The following is a 23,149-nucleotide window of genomic DNA, read 5'->3' as shown; positions in this document are numbered from 1 at the left end:
ATTTGTTTTGTTTTGTTTTGTTTTTCAACACAGGGTTTCTTTGTGTAACTGCTCTGGCTATCCTGGAACTAGCTCTGTAGACCAGGTTGTCCTCGAACTCACAGAGATCCACTTGCCTCTGTCTCCCGAGTGCTGGGATTAAAGGCATGTGCCACCACAGCCTGGCTTTCATCTAATTATTTTTAAAGATTTGTTTTGCAAATGCGAACCCACAGGCAAACGTTAGGCAGAGTTTGGGGAATCCTGTAGAAGATGGGGAGAAAGGATTATAGAAGCCAGAGGGGTCACAGACACAAGAAAACTTACAGAATCAGCTAACAAAAGCTCACGGGAATTCACAGAGACTGAACAGACAACCAGGGAGCCTGCATGGGACTGACCTAGGCATTCTGCATATATGTGACAGTTATGTAGATTGGTCTTCTTGTGGGACTCCTAACAGTGGGGACAAGTGTTGTCTCTGACTCTTTTTGCTGGCTTCTGGGCCCCTATTCCTCATACTGAGTCACCTTGCCAAGCTTTAATGAAAGGGGAGGTACTTAGTCTTACTGCAACTTGATATGCCATGTTTTGTTCATATCCAAGCAAGGCCTGTCCTCTTCTGAACAGAAATGGAGGAGGAATGGATGGGGGGGGTGCATGGGGGAGGGACTAGGAGGAGGGAAGGAAGGCTAACTGCAGCTGGGGTGTAAAATAAATAAATATAAATGTATTTTTAAAAGATTTGTTCTATTTCTACTTTATGTATATGAGTGTGTGATCTACATGTGTACTGCATGCATGCCTGATACTACCGGGGTCAGCAGAGGTGCTGGGTCTCCTGGAGCTAGAGTTTATGTGAATGTTGGGACCTGATCCTGGGTCTTCTACATGAGCAGCAATGCTCTTAACAGCTGAGCTATCTCTCCAGCTTTCTGTGACCTTTTAGATGAGTTTCAGGGATCAAAGAGGGGTCACCAGGTTGGTGGCAGCAAATGCTTTTCACTTGCTGAGCCATCTCCTTGGCCTTGTTTTTTAAATAAGAAACGTGTGTGTGTGTGTGTGTGTGTGTGTGTGTGTGTGTGTGTGTGTGTGTGTGTGTGTCCCATGTGTACCGGTACCACGGAGGGCGGAAGAGGGCTTCAGATCCACTGGAAGTAGAATTACAGGTAGCTGTGAATTCCCTGATGTGGGCGCTGGGAACCGAACTTGGGTCTTCTGAAACAGCTCCTTCTTTTTTACAGACAGGGTCTTGTGTCGCCTAGGCTGCCCTCAGACTTCTGCTTCTCTGGAGTGCTGGGTACAGGCACGGGCCACTGTGCCAGTTAGTTGCTATGCTAACTTGACACAAGCTAGAGTCCTCTGAGAGAAGGGAGCACCAATTGAGAAAATGCCTCCTTAAGAAAGGGCTGTAGGCAGGCAAGCCTGTAGGGTATTTTCTTAATCAGTGACTGACAGGGAAAGACCCAGCCCATTGTCAGTGAGGCCACCCCTGGCCTGGTGGTCCTAGGTTCTATCAGAAGGCAGACTGAGCAAGCTGTGTGGAGCAAGCCAGTAGCCACTCCCCCATGGCCTCTGCTCCTGCCTCTAGGTTCTTGCCCTGCGTGAGAGATGTCAAAATATAAGTGGAATTAACCCTTCCCTACTTGCTTTTGGCTAGGTGTTTCATCACAGCAACAGAAACCTATGGCAGTCACCATGCCTGGCTGAGTGTACTGATTGTGCGCATTCTGGCTTATCCCCAGGGCCTTCTCAGTTCCTGCAGCACCTGCCCTCTGCGGAATGATTCCTGGACTTCAGCTGCTTCTTTACACAGTGATTCCTTCTCAGGGTCCTTGCATATTCTCTGAATGTGTGATATTTCATCTGACAGCCACACTGGTCAGCCATACAGACCAGGCAGTGGTAGTACACACCTTTAGTCCCAGCAGCCACACTAGTTTGCCATAGAAACCGGGCAGCACATGCCTTTGATCCCAGCAATAGAGAGGAATATAAGACAGGAGGAGGGGCTGGAGAGATGGCTCAGAGGTTAAGAGCATTGCCTGCTCTTCCAAAGGTCCTGAGTTCAATTCCCAGCAACCACATGGTGGCTCACAACCATCTGTAATGAGGTCTGGTGCCCTCTTCTGGCCTGCAGACATACACACAGACAGAATATTGTATATATAATAAATCAATAAATATTTAAAAAAAAAAAAAAAAGACAGGAGGAAACAGCTCTCAGTTCAGTCTCATTCTGAGGATTCATGGAGGCAGGCTCACCATTTTGGTCTGAGGTGCAGGTAAGAGCCAGTGGCTGGCTGCTTGCTTTTCTGATCTTCAGATTGAACCCCAATATCTATCTCTGGGTGTTTATTATTTGTGCTACCCCAGTAGGGTGCTGACGGAACTCTACAGCCATGCTATCTCCCCCCACCTCAGCACACCTCCTGCCCTTCCCCACCATCACCCCTAGCTGATGATCGCGTCTAGCTTGCTCTCCACCCAAGGAGCTCATGGTCCTGGAGCAGCCGTAGGAAGATGCCCCACGGAACACACCGCCCCCAGCTGGCATCTTATGGGTGCTCCATAGGTCAGCTTTCTCCTCTAGGAAGTTCCCCTGAGGAAGCGCTCAGGGCAGGGGTTGCCATCCTAACAGTATCTGAAAGACTCTGGGCACTGAGGGGCACAGAGGGAGCAGTTTTAACAGTCTGAGGAGTGGAGAAGGGGGTGGATATGACGTGAAAGGTTCTTACTTTTCCAAAGGAAAAGGAAGGAAAGGCTTTCTTTGGTCTCGAGGGAAAGACTATATGTTAAAAAAGACAAGCTATAGCCGGGCGGTGGTGGCACACGCCTTTAATCCCAAGCACTCAGGAGGCAGAGGCAGGCGGATCTCTGTGAGTTCGAGGCCAGCCTGGTCTACAAGAGCTAGTTCCAGAACAGGAACCAAAAGCTACGGAGAAGCCCTGTCTCGGAAAAAAAAAAAAAAAAAAAAAAAAAAGACGAGCTAGCTATGAGGCTCTATAGCCTCCCAGGGGCGTGGCTGGATTTCGGTTTAGGAACACTGAGGAACACTAAAGAGTGACCCCCTAGAACTACAATCTGCAACTTCAGCACAGGCCCACTTTGTAGTGTGTGATGCTGGAGATGGGACCAGGGCCTATGTATGCTGAGCCAGCACTCCACCACTGAACACACCACAGCCCAGGAGCTAGTTTAGAAACAGGGTTTTGTGGGTACATTAGTGAAGCTGAGGTCATGTTGGACTAAGACATACCCTAGACCCAATGACTAGTTTCTTTTTAAGAAGGCAAGAGGAAGGCTGGAGAGATGGCTCGGTGCTTAAGAGCACTTACTGTTCCTGTGGAGGACCCAGGTTTGGTTTCCAGCACCCACACGGCAGCTCACAACCATTGGTAACTCCAGTTCCAGGGGATCAAATGTCTCTTCTGACCTCCATGGGCACTGCACGCATGTGGTGCACCGATATGTACTCAGGCACACACACATACACATAAAAATAAATGTAATGGATTTTTAATTAAGCGGTATGTCCACATAGCACCTTCATGTCTGAGGCATGCACGCCAGTTAAAGAGGCCTTCTCAAACCTTTGGGTATCCACCCGTCAACATACTATGTGTTTCCTGCGGGAGAAGATACCTGAATGAAGCCAGACCCAGACCTTGCAACAGCTGTGCAGTTTTGGTCCAGCTTTTACTTTCCCAGAATCCTCTCCTCCAAAAGTCAATATGCCTCACACAGGCTGCTGGTCCTCTCGCGTGACTGCTCAATGTGGTGTTCCACACCCACGTCACTCAAGAAGCTGGAGGAGGTGGATCCTCACAGCCTGCCTTAGAGAACAGTTAGCTGTGCGTGTGTGTTCACGTCCCCAGTCTGCATACACGGACCGCACCTGCTGTACCCACACCTGACACCCACAATGCTTGGCATGTACTGGATACACGAAGGAGGGAGTTGGAGCAAGGGAGGAGGGGGGGAATCCTATCCCAAAAGAATCCCTTCATCTTCCCTTCCCTTTTATTCCCTTATTTCTGTGGTACTGGGGATTAAACGCAGGGCGGTTCCTGCCGTGAGGCGCACTCTACCATTGAGCGACACTCCCAAGTGAAGTGCCCAGTTCTTGTCACTCTTTCTATCCAAGGATGACAGCATGGAGAACAAGCATTTGTTCATGATGACGATGTGTGTGTATGTGTGTGCGTGTGTGTGCACGTGACGGGGAGGGAAGAGGGAAAAGGGCTGAGGGAGAGAGGGAGGGAGGAAAAGGGAAAGAGGGGGAGGGAATTTTTAGCCTGCCCTGTGGAGATAGTCTATTCTACCCACAATGATCTTCATAAAATTTTCAGACAGGCAGCAGAGGCACACACCTTTAATCCCAGTATTTGGGAGGCAGAGGTGGAAGGATCTCGTGGAGTTCTAGATCAGCCCAGTCTACAAAGAGTTTCAGAAAAACCAAGGCAAACAAACAAACAGGAAAAATTTTTTCTACTAGCATGCAGTCTTCTCAGCAGATTCCCCCACCCCCACCCAAGCTTCTCTCACTCAGGTGCTTCCTTCAGAACAGAAGGAAGTGCTGAACACCTAGTAGAAGGCACAAGAGGTCATTTGAAGGGAACCCAAGGTTACTGTACGCTTTCTGCTGAACTACAAGGCCAGCTTCTGCCCAGCTCTGACAGGCGTCTTACCGTACATCTTGCCTTCGTCCGACAGGATGATTTTGCGGCGGCCGCAGGGTGGGTAAATGGCCAATGCCTCCTGGAAGCTTTGCTCGATATCGGGACTCCACACACCCTCTGCATCATTGTCGATGGGCTTGTCCAGTGCCTGGCTGCCCCCAGAGATGCTGCTCCCCTCGGGGGAGTCCGGAGAGCTCCACTCGTTGGAGGTAATGATGCCGGCCTTGCCCTCCAAGGCTCGGCTTGGAGGAGCGCCCGTTGGACCTGTTAGAGCCGAAACAAGGCAAAGGTAAGAGGTGGAAGAACTGTAAAGGCTGCAGGACACAGGACGCCCAGAGAGTGCGCCAGTACCAAACCAGTTACTCGGGGGAACAAATTAAAAGGTCTAGGAGTTCCGGAGTCAGGGAGGCTCGAACTGGTTGTTTCCCTTCAGCAGACCAAGCGTCCAAACGGCCCAATAAGCACAAAAGACCCCTCTAATTATACCTCTAAGAACACACCCAGGACTGGGAAGTAGGGGGACGAAGACACAGTGACAGATTTAATCTGACACCAAATGAACACTAGGCAAAAAGGATCTTAAATATTATGGAATAGGTGAAACAGTGCAAACACCATGAGAACAGTATGCAAAATCTTCAAAAATTTAAATGAAGGCCAGGGGGTGGAGCCCAACGATAGAGGGTTTGTTGAGTGTGCTTCAGGGTTCTAGCTTCAGCACTACCAATAATAATAATAATAATTTAAAATTATTAATAATAAACAATAAATTAATAAATAATAATTATTGAATCAACAACAATAATAATGTGATCTACTAGTCCTGCTTCTTGATATATACTCTAAAGAATTAAAAGCAGAAGCTCCAAGAGACATGTTCATGGCCGCACTATTCGCAACAGGCAAAGAATGAAGGGCATCGTGCATTCATCTGTACATGAACACAGAACTTGGTGTGGGTACGATTAGCACTAAAAAGAAGGTAACCCTGCCACAGACTACAACAAGGATGAGGGTTGACAACATTATGTTAAGTAAAGCAAGCCAGACATAGAGAGAAAAAAGACAGTACGGTTATACACATAGAAGGCAATACATTCTTAGAAATAAGATACAATGAAGGTTGCCTATAATCACAGCGCTCCCACTGGAAGCAAGAGGAAGAGGTAGGACAATCCTTGAAAGAAAAAAAAAAAGACAATTCTTGAAACTCGGGAGCCAGGTGGCCTGATGTAAGTACACAGTTGGGACCAAGACACATGACTCAAGCCAGAGAGATGGCTACGTGGGTAACGGCACTTGCTGCATAAGCCAGATGGTCTGAGTTTGGTCCTCAAAACAGCTGGAGGCTGTGGTAAACACCTGTGGTCCCAGCACTCCTACAATGGTTTGGGAGGCAGGGACAGGGAAAAAGCTGTTGTCTGATCTCCAAGTGTGTCCCACAGCACCTCTCAGCCTACATTCACACATAATACACAAATGCACACACACACACACAAACACGTGCACAAATGGTAAATAAATCTTTAAAAGGAGAGATGGCTAAAATAAAAAATAATAAGATGTTTTTAAAAGGAGCCATGGCTCAGGTTAAGATCACTGGTTCCAAGTCTCAGTACCCACATGGCAGCTGACAACAGTGTGTAACCCAGTTTCAGGGGATTTGATGTTTGCCTCTGGCTTCTACAGTCACTAGGTACCCAGGTAGCACACAGACACACATGCAGGCAAAACACCCATACACACGAAAGTGCAGGCTGCTCTCACAGAGAAACCCGGTTCAGTTCCCAGCAACTCCACGCCAGGTACTCACAACTGCCTACCTACAACTCCAGCTCCCGGAGATCCAGTGCCTCTGACCCACGTGGATATCTACACTCACCTACATAGACACACACAACTACATATAATTAAAAAAAATAAACGTTTTAAAAAAAGGAAATGTGCTGAATAGTAGATTTTTGTCAACTTGATACGCGTTGACAAAGTACGAGTTGACATCAGAGAAGATGGAACCCCGGCTGAGAAAACGAGTCCATCAGACTGGCCTGTAGGCAAGTCTGTGGGGAATTTTCTTGATTAGTGATTGATGTGGGAAGGCCCACTCCACTGTGGATGGTGCTACCCCCGGGCAGGTGGATCCCTGGGGTGTATAAGAAAGCAGACTGAGCAAGCCGTGTGGAGCAAGCAGAGAAGCAGCCCTCCTCATGGCCCCTGCTTCTGTTCCTGCCTTCTGCCTCCTGGTTCCTGCTTGAGTTCGTACCCCGACTTCCTTCAATGATGAACTAAAACTGTAAGCTGAGACAAACCCTATCTTCCCCACGTTTCTTTCGTCCGTGGTCTTTATCACAGCAAGAAACTAAGACAGGGATAAAGGAGGTATAGGGAAAATGCAAAACTGTTACTGACATGAAGAGAAGATAATACACAGAGATTGAGCAAAGTGTCTGGCAGAAACCTGAGGACACCAAAGCTAAGGCCAACAAACGGCTCAGTGGTAAAGAACCCACCTAGCATGTGAGGCCCTAAATGCCAACCAGCGCTAACAGAAGATATGGATAGCTAACTTAACAGCGAGACCACATTTCTGAAACATAAATTTAGTATATGCACTTGATAAAACCCAAGTCTTTCACCATGGTGTTGGTGACACACACCTTTGATTCCAGCACTCAGCAGGCAGAGGCAGGCAGATCTCTGAGTTCAAGACCAGGCTGGTCTATAGAGAGAGTTCCAGAACAGCAGGGCTATACAAAAAACAATAAAACCTAAGACCTTTCTACAAGAATAACTATTTAATAAATAAATAGTCAAAAGTGATAGAGATGAAAGGGAACTGATTTCTTCAGTCTGAGCAAGACATCTTTTGAAAACTTACACAAAGAGGACTCTGGCTCAAACAATGGAACAATAAGTTAAAGATAAGAACAAGGACGCTCACTTTGAGGACTTCAAACCAGTGAGGGCGGGGCAGAAGCAGGTGATCTCTAAGTTTGAGGCCAGCCTGAGCTACACAGGGAGTTCCAGGACAGCCAACGCTACACACGGAGTTAAAAAGATGTTTAATTTGTGGGAAAAATAACAAGAAAAACACAAATTCAGTGAAATTGTGATTTAAAAAACGTCTACAAGGTTTTTCACAAAACCTTAACAAGCAGATCCTGAGATGACTCTCAAGCTCCCTAACACGGTGGTTAGCTCTGTTTTTTTTGGTTTTGGTTTTGGTTTTTCTCTTCTGGCTTCGTGTTGTAAACGGTGGCCTGCTGTGCGGTGACTTCACTCCTACAGCAAACAATATGTCTTTGTGTAAATCACATTATTGCTCGGGACCTCACCCATACAATCCAGGGACCTGAGTTCTTCCTGTGCAGGCAGTGTCCGTGGACCCCATATTTCTCCGCGGGCCTCCAAGAACACCCTGTAAATACTCAGGGAGGACAGCGTTCCCACAGTGGTCAATGCCCAGGTACAGGGCTAGAGAGCTGATTCAGGTGAGAGCTCTTACTTTGCAAGCCCAAGGCTCTGGGTTTCACGCCCCACCCCCGCCCTGCGAGGGGTAATGGGGGTGGTTCCAGTCTGCTACAGGGTTTGCCTCCCAGTCAGTGCTTAGTACCCTGTGTTTAGTAACCATTGTTCTTAAGCGCCAAGCCTGGAGAGCAAGATCTGAACCCTTGAACAGGCCTGGCAGGTACACATAGCTTAAGCCCTAATGATGAAGATTAATATCTGACTGTGATTAATTAACCTTCTAAGGCATAAGGCCCCACTAGGTTTGGTGTTGGACTTCATCTTCTCCATTGACCTGATGCAAGCACAGCTCTGAGTTGGGTGGAGGGCAGGATGGAGAGGAAGGCTGGCCCTGCACCTTCTCATGTGATGCCCGCCAACACCCACTGCCACCGCTGCCAGAGGAGGTAGTCTCTGGACCCCGCCCCTCCTCAACATTGCCCTTTTCCTACACTCTGAACCTGGGCCCAGTACAGCCCAGAAGAACAGGCCTGGAAGAGCTAGAGACCATTTGTACCAGACTGCGCCACGGGAGAGGTTTTCTGAGGACCTGAACTTCATGTTCCCAAGATTGGGACTGTCCCAGAGAAAGTGGGGCAGCAGGTCACGCAAGGCCCTAGGACATGGGATTCGTTACTGCAGTGAGCTGTCCCTGGCCCCGTGTGGCTGTGGTCCTCCTGGTCCCCTGTTGTGACTGGCTGGCCGCTCCCACCCTTACTAGGCAAACTGCCCACACAAGCCTGCCCTGTGTGGCCAGAAGAATGGGGTAAGTCAAGCCCAGCCCAGAGATGTTCTCCACTCCTCCTGCTCCTCCCCCAAGTGACCCTCCAGGGACTGCCAGGGGAGAGGTAGAGAGCGAAACAGAGGGCACGGCTGCCCAGACCATGTGCTGTAGCCAGAGAAATAAAAATAATCTCGGGCTTGACTCCCAGGCCCTGGCCTGGAGGCTTCTAGCTCTCTCGGCCCCACCCAATAGCCACCAGATGTCCTGCTCGGGACAACCAGGCCCAAAGAACACTCTACCCCAAAGCCCACAGGTGCTGGCCATGGAGGAAATTCCAGAAGAATCAGGAATTGGGGTTGTATTAGGATCTTCCTAAGGCTCAGGGCCCTGTGCTCTTCTAGAAACAAGACAATGAAAATCTGCAAGAAGAGACGGAAGAGGAGCATGGAGAAGCTGCTGCTGGGGGGCGCGGTGTGGGCAGAGGGCAGTTTGACCAAGAAGGCAGCCAAACCAGGCCGCTGGGAGCTGGGGTTGTAGCTCTGAGACCTCTCCCACATGACCACAGAGATCTCTCAGCCCTGCCTCACTCCCCCAACCACCAAAGCACACAACACAGTACAACATGTTGGTGTGACAGGCCAGCCCTGGGCTGTGATCTCGCTTGAGCTTGCCTGTCGTTCCCCAAATTGGAGAACACGGTTGTAACCCAGACATTAGTGTCTGCCCTGCTCCTGGCTTGGTGGTAGGAACTTAGGCAGTCGGGATTACTCTTAATGAGTTGACTCTGCCAAAGGCTCCCTTTCTCTAGGCCAGGACAAATAACACTGTTATTTCACAACATGGATGTTCTTCTACATACAATGGGATACATTCTGGAAAACTTATTAGGCAGCTAATAACACCCGAGAAGGGAATGGTGACTGATGCATGCCTGTAGGTTAGATTCTGGAGCTAAGGCAGAAGGACCGTGAGTTTCAGGGCTTTGAGAGACCTTAATCTCTGCTTCTACCAACAAAGAAGAGCGGGTCCCTTGTCCAGAACCTCACCAGCATCTGCAGCCATACGATTATTTTATTTATTTTATTTTTTGGTTTTTTCGAGACAGGGTTTCTCTGTAGCTTTCTTTGGAGCCTGTCCTGAAACTCACTTTGTAAACCAGGCTGCCTCAAACTCACAGAGATCCACCTGCCTCTGCCTCCTGAGTGCTGGGATTAAAGGCGTGCGCCACCACCACCCGGCTAGTCATCTGATTTTTTGATGATAGCCGTTCTGATTGGAGTGAGATGGATTCTCAAAGCAATTTTAACTTCTATTTCCCTGATAGTTATTGACATTAAATATTTTTTCAGGTTTTATTTTATGTCTATCAGTGCTATCCTAGATGTATGGTATCGCACAACATGTGAGCCTGGTGCCTGTGAAGGTCCAAAGAAGACACTGGGTCCCCAGAACCAGAGTAACAGATGGTTGTGAGCTGCCCTGTGGGTGTCAGGAACTGAACCAGGTCCTCTGCAAGAGCAGCCAGCGCTCTTAACTGCTGAGCCATCTCTCCAGTCCCTTAGTGGGACATGTCCGTTTTTGCTTTTCTTAAGAGTACTAACATTAGGGTTTCACTGTGTAGCCCTGGCTAGCCTAGAACCCTCTATGTAGATCAGGCTGCCCTCCATCTCATAGTGATCATCCTGCCTCTGATGCCCAAGCGCTGGCATGCAAGGCTTGCACCTCTGCTTCCTGCCTACATACTTTGACACTATGACTTTGTATATCCCATGAAATCTAAGCCGTGCTGACCACACCACGACCAAGTGGCTGGCCGGACACTGCGGCTCGCTGCTGCTGCCCCACATGACAAATACATAGCGTTTATCATTAGCCAGGAAAACGGCAACACTCAAGTTCCAAAGAACAGCTTCTATTGAATGTGCCTCGCTTCCACACCATCGCAAAGCAGAAAAATCACATGCCGACCTTTGTACACTGGGGGCTGATGTCAATATGTAATCTATAACCAGCTCCCATGGTCCCAGCCAAACAGGACGTGATAGAAATTGAAACTCATAATGTTTGCAAGACGTGCCTGGTGTTACACAGAAATGAGGAGAGACTCTGGCCACTCAGAGCACAGAGACAGAAATGGTTCCCTCTGGCCTCCTTTCCAGCCACTGACTCTATGGGCTTTGGAGGTGTAGGTCAAAGGTCCAGCCACACCACGACCCTCGTTGCCTGTGGGCTCTGATATCAATCGCTAGTACAGCCCCTGCTTTGCAGTGACTGACCTGTGACTGAAACTAGGAAGGAAAAGAAAACCTAAGACTTCCTTCCGGGAGATCCACCCTAACCTAAGGACACACGAGGCGACAGAGTGGCTGCAGAAATTCACAGTTGGGGCAAGCTGGGAATCCCCTTCAGGAGAGAAATCCTCCTCCAGGCGGGCAGAACTCTCAGCATGCTTTGATGACCCAGACAAGAAATAACAAACTGAACCCCAGATACTCTGCCTTGATCTAATCCAGCTGCGGCCAGAGAGATACTATTTGGGACAGGCCTGGCCTCACCTAGTCCGATGGCTCCTGGCTATTACCTAGCCCTGGCTATTCCTACCAGACTGGGCTCTCTATACACTGAGCCCACAGTCCACTCATCCAGAGGCGTTATAAAAACAAGATAGTCCTGGATACATTCAAGGAGGAGGATAGGGAAGAGGCTTGGAGCCTTCGCTACTCTGACCTCATCTCAAAAAGAAAGAAAATTAGACAAAGCATGGTGACTCACACCTATAATTCTAGCACTAAAGAGGCAGAAGCAGGAAGATCACAAGTTCAAAGCCAGCCTGGGGCTATCAGTGAGTTCCAGGCCACCCACAGATACGGAGCGAGACCTTGTCTCAAAAATAAAAATTAAAAAATTGGTCGGGGCCGGGCGGTGGTGGCGCACGCCTTTAATCCCAGCACTCGGGAGGCAGAGGCAGGCAGATCTCTGTGAGTTCGAGACCAGCCTGGTCTACAGAGCTAGTTCCAGGACAGGCTCCAAAGCCACAGAGAAACCCTGTCTCGAAAAAAAAAAAAAATTGGTCGGTTGTCAGTGACACACGCCTTTAACCCCAACACTTGGGAGACAGAGGTAGGCAGATCTCTGTGAGTTTGAGGCCAGCCTGGTCTACAAAGGGAGTTCCAGGATAGCCAGAGAACACAGAGAAGCATTGTCTGGGGTGAGGGGTGGAAGAAAAGAAAAATTACCCATAATAGTGATACAGGTTGGTAACACCTGCACTCAGAAAGCTGAGGCAGGAGGACTGTCACAGGTTCAAGGGCAGGCTAGGCTACATTTTAAGACCCAATCTACCACCACCACCATCCTACCCCCCTCCCAAAATAGGCTGATGCCATGCTTACCTGGCACCTAGCATACACAAGGCGCTGGGATCAATCCGCCACTTTCAGAAGGGAGGGAGGAAATGAGACGGAAGAGAAAGTCTCAGGCTTGTTTGAGACCCACCTCCACAGCCCAGGTCTCCTCCTCCTCCTCCTCCTCCTCCTCCTCCTCCTCCTCCTCCTCCTTCCCTCTCCTTCCCCCTCCTCCCCTACTGAATCCCAGCTTCATTCCCTGCTCAGGGCAGGCCTGTCCTAATTAAACTCCCACCAGAAGTCAATCAACACACCTCATCCTATTCTGAAGGGAAGCCAGGCTAAGGTGGAGGCGGTAGGAGTTCCAGTGTGACACACAGGCTCAGGTCCTCGACCCTGACTCCAACTTGTAGCACACACTAACACACCACCCTTGGCTTTGGCAGGTGAGGCCTCTGCCTGCCGCCTTTGGTCCTCAAGCTCAGCAATAACTCTAGGCCAGAGAGGAGGCGGTCTGGGTGAGAGTAGATCAGTGCCAGGTTAGAGAGTGACTACCCAGTCTCCCGGCATGACTCTGTCCCCAGTACACGTGGCAGAGGAACCTGAAGAACTGGTGTCTGCAGAAGGTGCCTAGGACACTGAGGGCCACACTCTGCCCTGAGAGTGAATGACCTTAAAACTGACACCACAGGGAACCATTTCCCAGACCCACTCGCTGCCAAGACTGGACTACATACTTGATTACATCTTCCCTCACCCCGATACCCCCTCTGAGCTAGTAAGGTCCAGCCCCTCACACAGCTGGAGAAACTGAGACACTTTATGGTGCAATGCTGTGCTCAGGTCTCACAGCCAGTGAGTGGCTGCCTAGGCTGCAGGCTCAGAGGCTCTTCCTCACAGAAAGTCACTAAGTGGAAGGGGATGAGGTCTGACCATGGCAGCAGGGAAGTAAATCAGGTGTGAGAAGGGTGGCCCACTAAAGGGGCTAGACAAGTCTCTCTCTGCCAAGTGGGCTTGTCCTGGTCTTTTTCAGTATAAAAAAGACGCTGTGTCTGGCTGTGGACAAAAACCACTCCTGGAAGGAGTTTCTGTGTCTGCAGAGACTGATGGGCTGATTCATTAGTGGAGCGATCGGAATTTTGTAGGTTCAGAGACTAATTATTTTGGTCTCATTCTAGCCTTCTGGAGCAGTCATGCCTTGCCCCCCCCCCCTCCCGTATCTGAACTAACGATTTGTGATAATAAAGAGAAACCTTCTAGAAGCATTAACTTAGCAGAAGACTAGCGTCTGCCAATCCACAAGCTAAGAGCACCATCACAGAGCAGCTCCCCCAACCCTATTTCATTGTACCCGCCTCTGTGATGCACCCACCAATGCGTTTCAAACACGCCCTGACTTGTGATTTTCTTTGTTCTATAAAAGTATAGAAAACATGTGAAATTGCTTCCACATCAGAACACAGAATTCAGGGAAACTTATATCTGTGTTCCTGAGCCATGGTCACTAAGCTCTCTCTTATTCCCTTTAAGATGAGAGCTGTGGTTTTTAGTTGACATGGGAAAGGGCTCTGCTGCTCCCTCAGCCTCTGAAGAAGCCCTAGTAGGGAGATGCTGGTCGCCAAGCTTTATGTGAGAAGAAACAGACCTGCAGAGGGGACCTGGAGTTGTCAAGAATCAGGTGAGGACATTGAAACCCTAAGAGGGGAAGTGACCATCAAATGACCACAGAATTGATTGAGGCTGGACTGGAATCTGAGCCCTGGGCTTTCCGCCTTGCAGTTAGCACAGCCTGGATCCGGCTCAGCGACTAGAGGGGATGTACCCCCAGGAGGGAGAAGAGCAGGTCCCAGCCAGGGAAAGCCAGGGAAATCTCCCTCTTCCTAGTTGCAGGCCTCCTCAGGTCTGTGTTCCAGTCCATTGCCTTCCTATGACTTATTCAGGATTCTGTGAGGAAAGGCCTGGAGAGGAGGCAGGAGAAGAAGGAACTCAAGGTCATCCTTGGCTACAGAGAAACAAGTGGTATGAGCATACACTACATGGCAGGCACTGGCGACAAACCCAAGCGAGACATGGTCCTGCCTGCAAGGCCCTTCCGTCTGGTGTGTGCAGGGTGAGAGGCCAGAGTTATCTAGAAAGATCAACTCAGTCCTCATAACCAGTCTTCAGGTTTGTCTGTGCGGTCATCTTCTCAAGAATACCCGTGATCTCAGAGCATCTGTAGATTCTGGTACCTCTAGGAGGAGGCCAAATTTTCTGAAGCTCGAGTGCCTTGTGTAGAATGGCAGCGAATTTCTATAACATGTACATATCCTCCCATATATATTAAATCATCTTATTCTGTAGCCTTGAATTTGTACTATCCCTGCCTCAGCCTCCTTTACGCCAGCATTATAGGCATTAGCCACCACGTCCCTCTGACTTCACCATTCAGAGTGGACCCTTGGTCAGCGAGCCAGCTTAGCAGGTAAAAGTGCTTGGTGCCAAGCATAAGGACCCGAGTTCAATCCCTGGGAAAGAACCTACTCCTGTTACGTTGTCCTCAGATGTCCATAGGACACACACACACTTAGTTATTTAACTGATTATTTCAGTGAACTAGCTGAGTTGAATGGCAAAAAAAAAATCAAACTGTATTAATATTTGATGGCCAGAAAACAGGCAAATTATTTGTAAAAAAAATCATTATTAGCCGGGCGGTGGTGGCGCACGCCTTTAATCCCAGCACTCGGGAGGCAGAGGCAGGTGGATCTCTGTGAGTTCGAGACCAGCCTGGTCTACATGAGCTAGTTCCAGGACAGGCTCCAAAACCACAGAGAAACCCTGTCTCGAAAAACCAAAAAAAAAAAAAAAATCATTATTTATGTAGGAAAGAAACAAGCTGAGAATTAAGACAATAAAAGCTACTATCATATACACACACAGAGGAAACATTCTCTATAAAGCATAAAAAACATTTCCATTCCACCAACAGGCACAGTGGTGCACACCGGGAGCTCTGGCACTTGGGAACAGAGGCCAAAGGCAGAAGGACAACCACAAGTCTGAGTCCAGCCTAGTTTACATAGCCAAGTCCAAGCTGGCCAGGGATATGATGAGGTCTAGTCTTTATCTAAATCAATGAGAAAACACAAACGGGAAACAATTGTGTGTAGGTATGCATATGCACATGTGTGTTGTGCATGCAACACTATCTTCTAGGCTCGGTTTGCTTCACTGTTTCTATTTCTCACTTTTCATGGCTGAGCTACTACCCTCAGCATCACACCAATTAACCCTCCGCTTGATACTCCATAATGATCCCGACTAATAGCAAACTGAACAGCCTCAAGCAAAGAACTGTCCGTTCCCAAGCGCAGGAGGCTGGAATGTGCCTGCGGGAGAAAACTCGTGTGCTAGATGAGCTTCCTGCAGGCGTGAGTTCTGGTGCTGCTGTGGGCCCCGGGTTAATGAATCAGCAATGTATATTAAGCAAGGTGTCTTGGGACAGGGCGCCCACAAAACAAGCCTATAAATTAATTGGCTGACAAAAATCTTGTGACCAGAGGCTTGAATGAATGCAACCCAGTGTTTCTCCTGTGACTAATAGTTCAGTGTTTGTTAATTCAGTGGCTTTATAGGACATTAATTACCGTAAAAAAACACCAGTGGCCCAGCTGGGTGTGGCAGAAAGAGGCTGCAATCCCAGTACTCGTGAAGCCAAGAGATACCAAGTTTACGACCGGCCTGGACCAAGTCGTGACACCTTGCCTAAGACCAAACAAAACAGAAGGTTTGGCTGTACCTGGCAAGAATAACATGGGCATAGGTAAACAGCTATTGTCGGGAGGGTAACGCTGAGCTCAAGGCCCTGAGAGTACCACAGCCAGTGTGCCAGGTGAGCTTCCTGCACGAAGACTCCAGAATAGTCCAAAGGTGGTCATCAACAGATAAATAAACAAAATGCGGTACGTGCACACGATGGAATAGTATCCAGTCAGGAAAAACGAAACAGAGTTGATACATGCCCCAACAGGGACGAACCTTGGACAGATTCTACCAAGTGGAATAATCCAGACACAAGCAAACAGTTTCTGTCTCTTTGTTTGGCCACTTACAAAAAGTACTTCAAGCAGTCAAATTCAGAGACAGACAGTCAAGAGTCATTACCAAGCCGGGAGGAGGGGAAACAGCGGTTATTATTTGATACAGAGATCCTGTTGAGAACGAAAAGTGAAGGAGACAGATGACGGTGACAGTCGCACAAACTGTGACCACACTTAAGGACATGAAACTGCAGACTGAAAAGAACTTAGGAAGAGGGGCTGGAGAGGTGGCTCAGTCATGGAGCCGCTGTTGCTGTCGCAAAGGTCCCAGGTTTGGCTCCCAGCACCCACATGGAGGCTCACAACCATATCTGTGACTCCAGTTCCAGGGGATCTGACACCCTCTGCTCCAGGAGGCACTGCACACACATGGTGCACAGACATAGGCAAACACACACTAAATAAATAGTTTAAGGATTTATGATGAAAAGCTGGGCAAGATAGCACATGCCGGCAATCCCAGTGTTTGGGGAACTGACACAGGAGGATTGCAAGTTGCAGGTCAGTCAGAGCTACCCCCATATAGGGTCAAGCAGTAGGGCACATAGGTGACCCCAGTACTTAAGCAGAAGACTGGGCGTGGTGACACACACCTTTAGCCCCAGGACTCAGGTAGCAGATCTCAGTCAGTGAGCTCGAAGCACCCTTGTCCATACCTTGAGACCTTCTCTCAAACCACCCCTGGAAAAGAGGCAGAGGCAGCAAAATCCCTAAGAATTCTTGGCTAGCCTGAGGCACGTTGCAAGTTCTAGTGGCCATCTTGGATTACACAGTCTCCAAATAAGGAAAGAGATGAGTTGGGGGGAGTGGTAACAAATCTTACCTATGAAGGTAATTGTATATTTTGAATATATTTGACTAACTAATTGAGGTACTGGGATTGAACCCAGAGCTTCACATGTCTCCCCAATTTTTTTTTTTTGAAGCAGGCTCTTTCTGGCACTGAACCTGTGATCCTCCTACCTCAGTCTCTGGAGTAGCTGGGATTACAGGTTTGCACCCACCAGGCCTGGCCTGTTATATTTCACCGTAAGGACTGTTTGCTTGAGTCACAGTCTTGCTATATGTACTTCAAGATGGTCTCAAAACGATGGTGTTTTTGCCTCAGCCTTCACACTCCAGTGTTGGCATCACAGACATGTATCATGTCTCTATCCCTGGGCATTTAAAAGTAACTTAAAAGCCAAGCAAGGTGGCACACACTTTTAATCCCAGAAGGCAGAGGTAAAATACTTCTGAGTTCAAGGTCAGCCTGGTCTCCATAGAAAATTCAAAGCAACCAGAGCTACAGAGTGAGACCCAGAAGATGGAGGAGGAGGAGGAGGAGGAGGAGGAGGAGGAGGAGGAGGAGGAGGAGGAGAAGGAGAAGGAGAGGAAGAAGAAGAAGAAGAAGAATAGAAGGAGGAGGAAGAAGAGGAGGAGGAAGAAGAAGAAGAAGAAGAAGAAGAAGAAGAAGAAGAAGAAGAAGGAGAAGGAGAAGGAGAAGGAGAAGGAGAAGGAGAAGGAGAAGGAGAAGGAGAAGGAGAAGGAGAAGAAGAAGAAGAGCCGGAGAAAAGAAAAGATGGCCAAGAAGACAAGAAGACCTGGTCCAAAGTACAGACACAAAGCAACCTGTTTGTACCTGGACACGAAGACTGACCAAACAAGAAAGTTTCCTGCGAGCCTTGGGTAGATGGGTTCCTGGAGAACAGAGGAAGGAGTGGGGGAAAGAAGACAATCCAGCAAATGGACTAGCCTGGGCTAGGTCAGCTACTCAGTCAGAAAAAACTTGTGACCCAGTGTGGTTTTCAAAAGATCAGGCTGGAAGGGAGGAGCGGCCCTTCTAGAATATGTGTGTTCGCGTATGTCTACATCAAGACTTGGGCTGGGGCTCAGTAGATCAGCACCTGCCTTTCCTGAAGCCCATCTCAGCATTGCAGAGATATGATCAAACCACACCTAGGTGTCCCTGTGCCTAAAATTACCACTGGAATGAATGCTTGGCTTTCATGCTGGCTTTGATTAGAAGTTGGTATACTTAAAGAAACCTCCAGAGTTTAAAACTATCTCTTACCAGCTACGTGGCTGCTCAGCTCCTCGAATGCCTACTTGCCTAGTGTTTGCCAGACACTGAGTTTGAACCTTAGCACCAAAAATTGTAGCCAGGTGTGGTTACTTATTCCTGTAATCTCAGCATTCTGGGCACTGAGGCAGGAGGAGCGCCCCCAGTTCAAAACCAACCCAGGCTACACACTGAGTTCAGGGTCAGTCTGAGGTACAATGTAGAATTATATCTAAAAAGAAACAGATTTGTGCAGCCAAGCTATAGCTCAGCAGTAGAGGGTTTGCCTGGCTGTCCACATCCTTTTCCAGCACCGGGTGCAGAGACAGACACTGCCTTGCTGCTACCCAGGACAATGACCACGCCTTGCTCTTGGCAGGATGGGAACCTTAGGAGGCAGCAGTGAGCACCCATAAGCTTTGGAGGGAAGATAGATACATTGGAACAAAAGACCCTGAGAGGGCAGAGGAGCCATGGGGCAGAGGTCCAGCCCTCTCTGAACTTCATGTACATCCAAAATATAACTGGGATGCAACTGATGAGGATTTGATTGACACACTTGCCGTGTGTACTGGCCTGCTGGTAGTTCCAGCTACTCAAGAGGCACAGGGCCGCCCAAGTCTCTAAAACAAACCAGTAAGTAAACAAATTCAAATACCTCAGAACCTGGTAGCCAAGCACAAGGAGGGCTGTGGCCTTCGAGGTTAGGCAGGGAGGGACCAAGGAGGGGGAGGCTGTGCGTGAATCAGGAGGAACGAAAGGGAGATAAGCCAGTGGGTGGGGAGGCGCTCGGGGAAGGAAGTCAAGGAGGAGTCTCACGGAGGAGAGGTGGGAAGGGAAGCTCCCAGGCCCAGAGAAATGGAGGGAGATAAGGGTCTGGAGACAATGGGGCTCCAGGCTCAACCTGAGGCTGGGTAAGTGAGGACAGGCCGCTCAGGTCAGCATCCATCCCCTGCTCTTTGGAAGTTGGGGAGCCTGACCCCAGCTAGCCTTTCCAAACAGCTGAGCCGTGGGTGTCTGCAGACCTGTCCCTAACACCTCCAGGAAGTGGGTCACAGCAACTGGCTTCCACACCCCTCCACCCTCTCTCTGGGGCCCCACAGTTAGTAATGAAGCAATGATGAAACACGGTTTTCCGCCCCTGGAAACAGATAATGGAAGAAAAAAGCATTAGGTTCAAGTTCAGGTTTGTTGCAGATGGAACCTCTAGAAGCAGACACTTGGCCTCTTTAAATTTCAGGGGTCCCATGTGCAAAAAAGGGGGGGGAGTGGAATATTATTCAGCGATGAAAAAGGCATTTGCTATCAAGCCGTGGAAAGGTGTTCATAGCGCCAAGTGAAGGAAGAGTCTGAGGTGAATCTCTGTGATCTCAATTATCTTTCCAGAAAGGACAAAACTCGGGGGCTGGAGGCAGTTCTGTGGGTGACAACACCTGCTGTGCAAACACAGATCTTGAGTTTGGAGCCAACACCTGTGGATAGCCACACACCTGCACCTCCTGGGGACAGAGGGAGGTGAAGGCAGGCAGGTCTCTCCGGCTTGCTGGCCTATCACCAGGTTCAGAAAGACCCCGTCTCAAGGGAATAAAGTTCAACATCACAGGGCAGGACACATGGCATCCTTGTTTCTGGTACCCACTCCATAGGAAGAGCGAGGAAGAGAGAAAGAAAAAACTCCCTGGGTTAACAGAGAGGCCAGAGGTTATCTGTGGTTGGAAGAGAAGATGAGGATATTTTAGGGAGCGATCCTGCCACGGTGAGTACCTACCACTCTGCGGGTATCAGAGCCCGGCGTGAGCCCTTGGGTGAGCTACAGGCTGACAGACTGCTAACACCACTCAGTTATAACACAGGCACCACGCTAACCTGAGATATTACTAATCAAAGAAACGGAGGGAGAGGACTACCTCATGGAACTCTATACTTCTTCCTGAATTCTATAAACTCCAAACTGATATGTATTTAAGATTTCGTTTGTGTGTTTTGTATGTCTGTCTGGGTGTGAATAAGTGCACCTGAGTGCCGGTGCCCTCAGAGGGTGTCAGAGCCCCTGGGGCTGCAGTGAAGAAGATTGGGAGCTACCTGACAGGAGTACCTGGAAATGAACTCAAGTCCTCTGCAAAAGCAAGGCACACTGAGTCCCCAAACTGCTCTTTGTAAGTCTACTTACTGAGCGTGGTGGCATATGCCTTTATTCCCAGCACTCAGGAGACAGAGGCAGGGGGATCTCCGTTAGTTTAAGGCCAGCCTGGTTTACATAGTAAGGTCCAGGCCAACCACAGCTACATAGTGAAGAAGGAAAAAAAAATCTAACTGGTTCAGTGGGTAAAGGCACCTGCTGCCAATCCTAACAATGTGAGTTTGCTCTCCAGGGTTCCGAGGATGGAAGGAGAGAACAGACCCTGAAAACAGCCCGCTCCTTTCCCTCCACATGTGCGCTGTGGCATCCTCTCTCCCACTCTCTCCCTCCATCACACACGCACACAAATACATAAACATGTAATTTTAAAGGATGTTTTTTGGAACAAGGAAGACTTAATCTTGCGTTCTCTCCTAGGAACCTTTCTTCAGGCTTCCACACTGAAGCAAGTGTTGCCAGTCCTGAGACAGAAAAACAGACTTTATCTAAAGTGGACCTGTCCCCGAAAACTTCAGCTCAACACAGGAGTCTTTGCCAGAGAGGCCCTGGGACTGACCGTGGTAATCCCTCAGGTGGTAGTCCCCTGGAGCAGATAGAGCACACCCTAGGGTTTATTTCCCCTTAGGGCTGGGCTGGCCCTCAAGTACTCTCCCAGGGATACAGGGCTACCCTTGTCCTTCCAAAACCCGAGGTTAGCCCAATCCAGTAACTGGAGTTCTGCTCCTAAATTCAAGGCCTTCATCCTCCCTGGAGAAGGAATATTCTACTGTGTGGACAAAGTCATGCTCCCAGTATACCGGAAGGCAAGGTACGGACCCAGCTCTGGGAAGAGGCGGGAGGCAGCATCCACTTAGCCTCAATCATTTCCCATAGGAATGTCTCCATAGAGATAGGGATGAGGATGACACACTAGACTGAGGTCACCTAAGCGGAGGAACCTCCCTGACCCAGAAAACTCATTCCGGAGTCCCTCTGGCTCAGCCACACACCCACCACCCCTGAAGGCCTGCCAGTCACCCCACCTCCAATTCCAGAACACATGGTCATCCAGTTTGGAAACAAGGCCATGTAAATGGCTGAGGTGCAGGCTGGGGCAATAGCCCTTGTTTTTGTTTTTCCTGGGTGGAGACAGCTTAACCTGACCCACCATGCGCAAAGGAGGACCAGCCAGAGAGAATGCGCACCTGAGCCTCTTACTCTGAGGTGGGTTCTACAGCAGGTGCTAAGCCAGGAGCAAACCTTGCGGCGGGGCGGCACACACTGTTCTCCCTCTTCTCCACAGACCACTCTCTGGGTTCCCCATTCCTCAGCCTGGGTCCCACCTTGGCCCTTGAAGAGAGGCCATGATCATCTCACTCCACCAATCACCTTCCTCCGGGGATCTTTTTCTTTACATGGAGGCTCGCACGTGCAATCCCAGCACTTGGGAAGCTGAACAAGGAGAACCTCTTAGTTCTAGAGTAGCCTGAGCTACAGGGTAAGACCCCAACTCAAGAACTGCTCACACACACACACACACACACACACACACACACACACACGGCACTTGCCACTAAGCCTCACGACCTGACTTCAGTACCCAGGACCACATAGTGGAAGAAGAGAACCAGATCCCACAAGTTGTTCACTGGCCTCCACATGCACACATCCTCCAGAAAGTCATAAAATCTTCCCCGAAAACGAATGAAGAATATACCTGGAAAGCCAGATATATTATTGCACATCTTTAATCCCAGCACTTGAGAGGCAGAGGCAGGCGGATCTGTGAGTTCAAGGTCAGCCAGGTCTACGTAGAGAGTTCCAAGACAGCCAGAGCTAGGCTACACAGAGAGACTCTGTCTCAAAACAAAACAATAAAAACAAAAATAAAAAACAAAACCCATCAACAACAAAAGAATATACCCGGCAAAAGGCCTGATAGTAGACAATTAAAGAATGCTCAAAACAAGAGAAAAGACGGGTAGACACTGGGTAGACCCTCACCAGAGTTACAAGGGAAGGGCTGTTCAGCATCAGTAGCCACTGGAAATGCAAACCAGGGCTGCAGAGGCGCTCAGCAGGTAAAAGAACCAGCTGCTCTTGCACCACAAGGTGGCTCACAACCACCTGTAATTCCAGTTCCAGAGGATCTTCTGCAACTTCTTGCCCCCATGGGCACCAGACACACAAGTGGTACAGACATAAACTCAATGACACACACACACACACACACACACACACACACGTAGAATGAATTCCAGCACCACCCTGACACACCAAGCCATGAGAATGAACATGAAATACACTCATATGTTCCTATGTGGCAATGCAAAATGGTGTATACTAGAAAGAGTACGGCAGATTTAGATAGAGTGTATTAGGGCTTGCCTGCATTTATATATGAATACTACATACATTGCATGCCTGGTCATCATGGAAGCCAGAAGAGGGCACCAGATCCCAGGATCTGGAGCTACAGATGCTTGTGAGCCACCATAGGGGTGCTGGGAACTGAATCCAGGTCCTCTGGGAAAAGCAGCCACGGAGCCATCTCACCAGACTCATATGGCAGCGTCTCACGACATTCAGCGGATCTATCTGTTACAAAAGACCCAGCCATCCCATTCCTAAGTGTTAATGCAAGAAAAATGGAAAGCTCATGTTCACACAG

At 49.0% G+C, this 23,149-nt stretch overlaps 1 protein-coding gene across 3 annotated transcripts in view; it reads right to left on the bottom strand.

The window, feature by feature from the left end:
• The window catches only part of Tead4 (TEA domain transcription factor 4), a 77,832-nt gene that overhangs the window by 43,662 nt on the left and 11,021 nt on the right, over positions 1-23,149 (bottom strand). For all 3 annotated transcript variants that reach the window (XM_075982667.1, XM_075982668.1, XM_075982669.1), the window contains exon 2: positions 4,671-4,925. In XM_075982667.1, coding sequence (XP_075838782.1) covers positions 4,671-4,925 — 255 coding nt within the window. The remainder of the gene's footprint in view (positions 1-4,670; positions 4,926-23,149) is intronic.

The sequence above is a fragment of the Microtus pennsylvanicus genome, chromosome 8, assembly GCF_037038515.1.
Source record: "Microtus pennsylvanicus isolate mMicPen1 chromosome 8, mMicPen1.hap1, whole genome shotgun sequence".
NCBI lineage: Eukaryota > Metazoa > Chordata > Mammalia > Rodentia > Cricetidae > Microtus > Microtus pennsylvanicus.
Note: the sequence above shows the minus strand (reverse complement) of the source record. Positions and strands in the feature narration are given on the sequence as shown.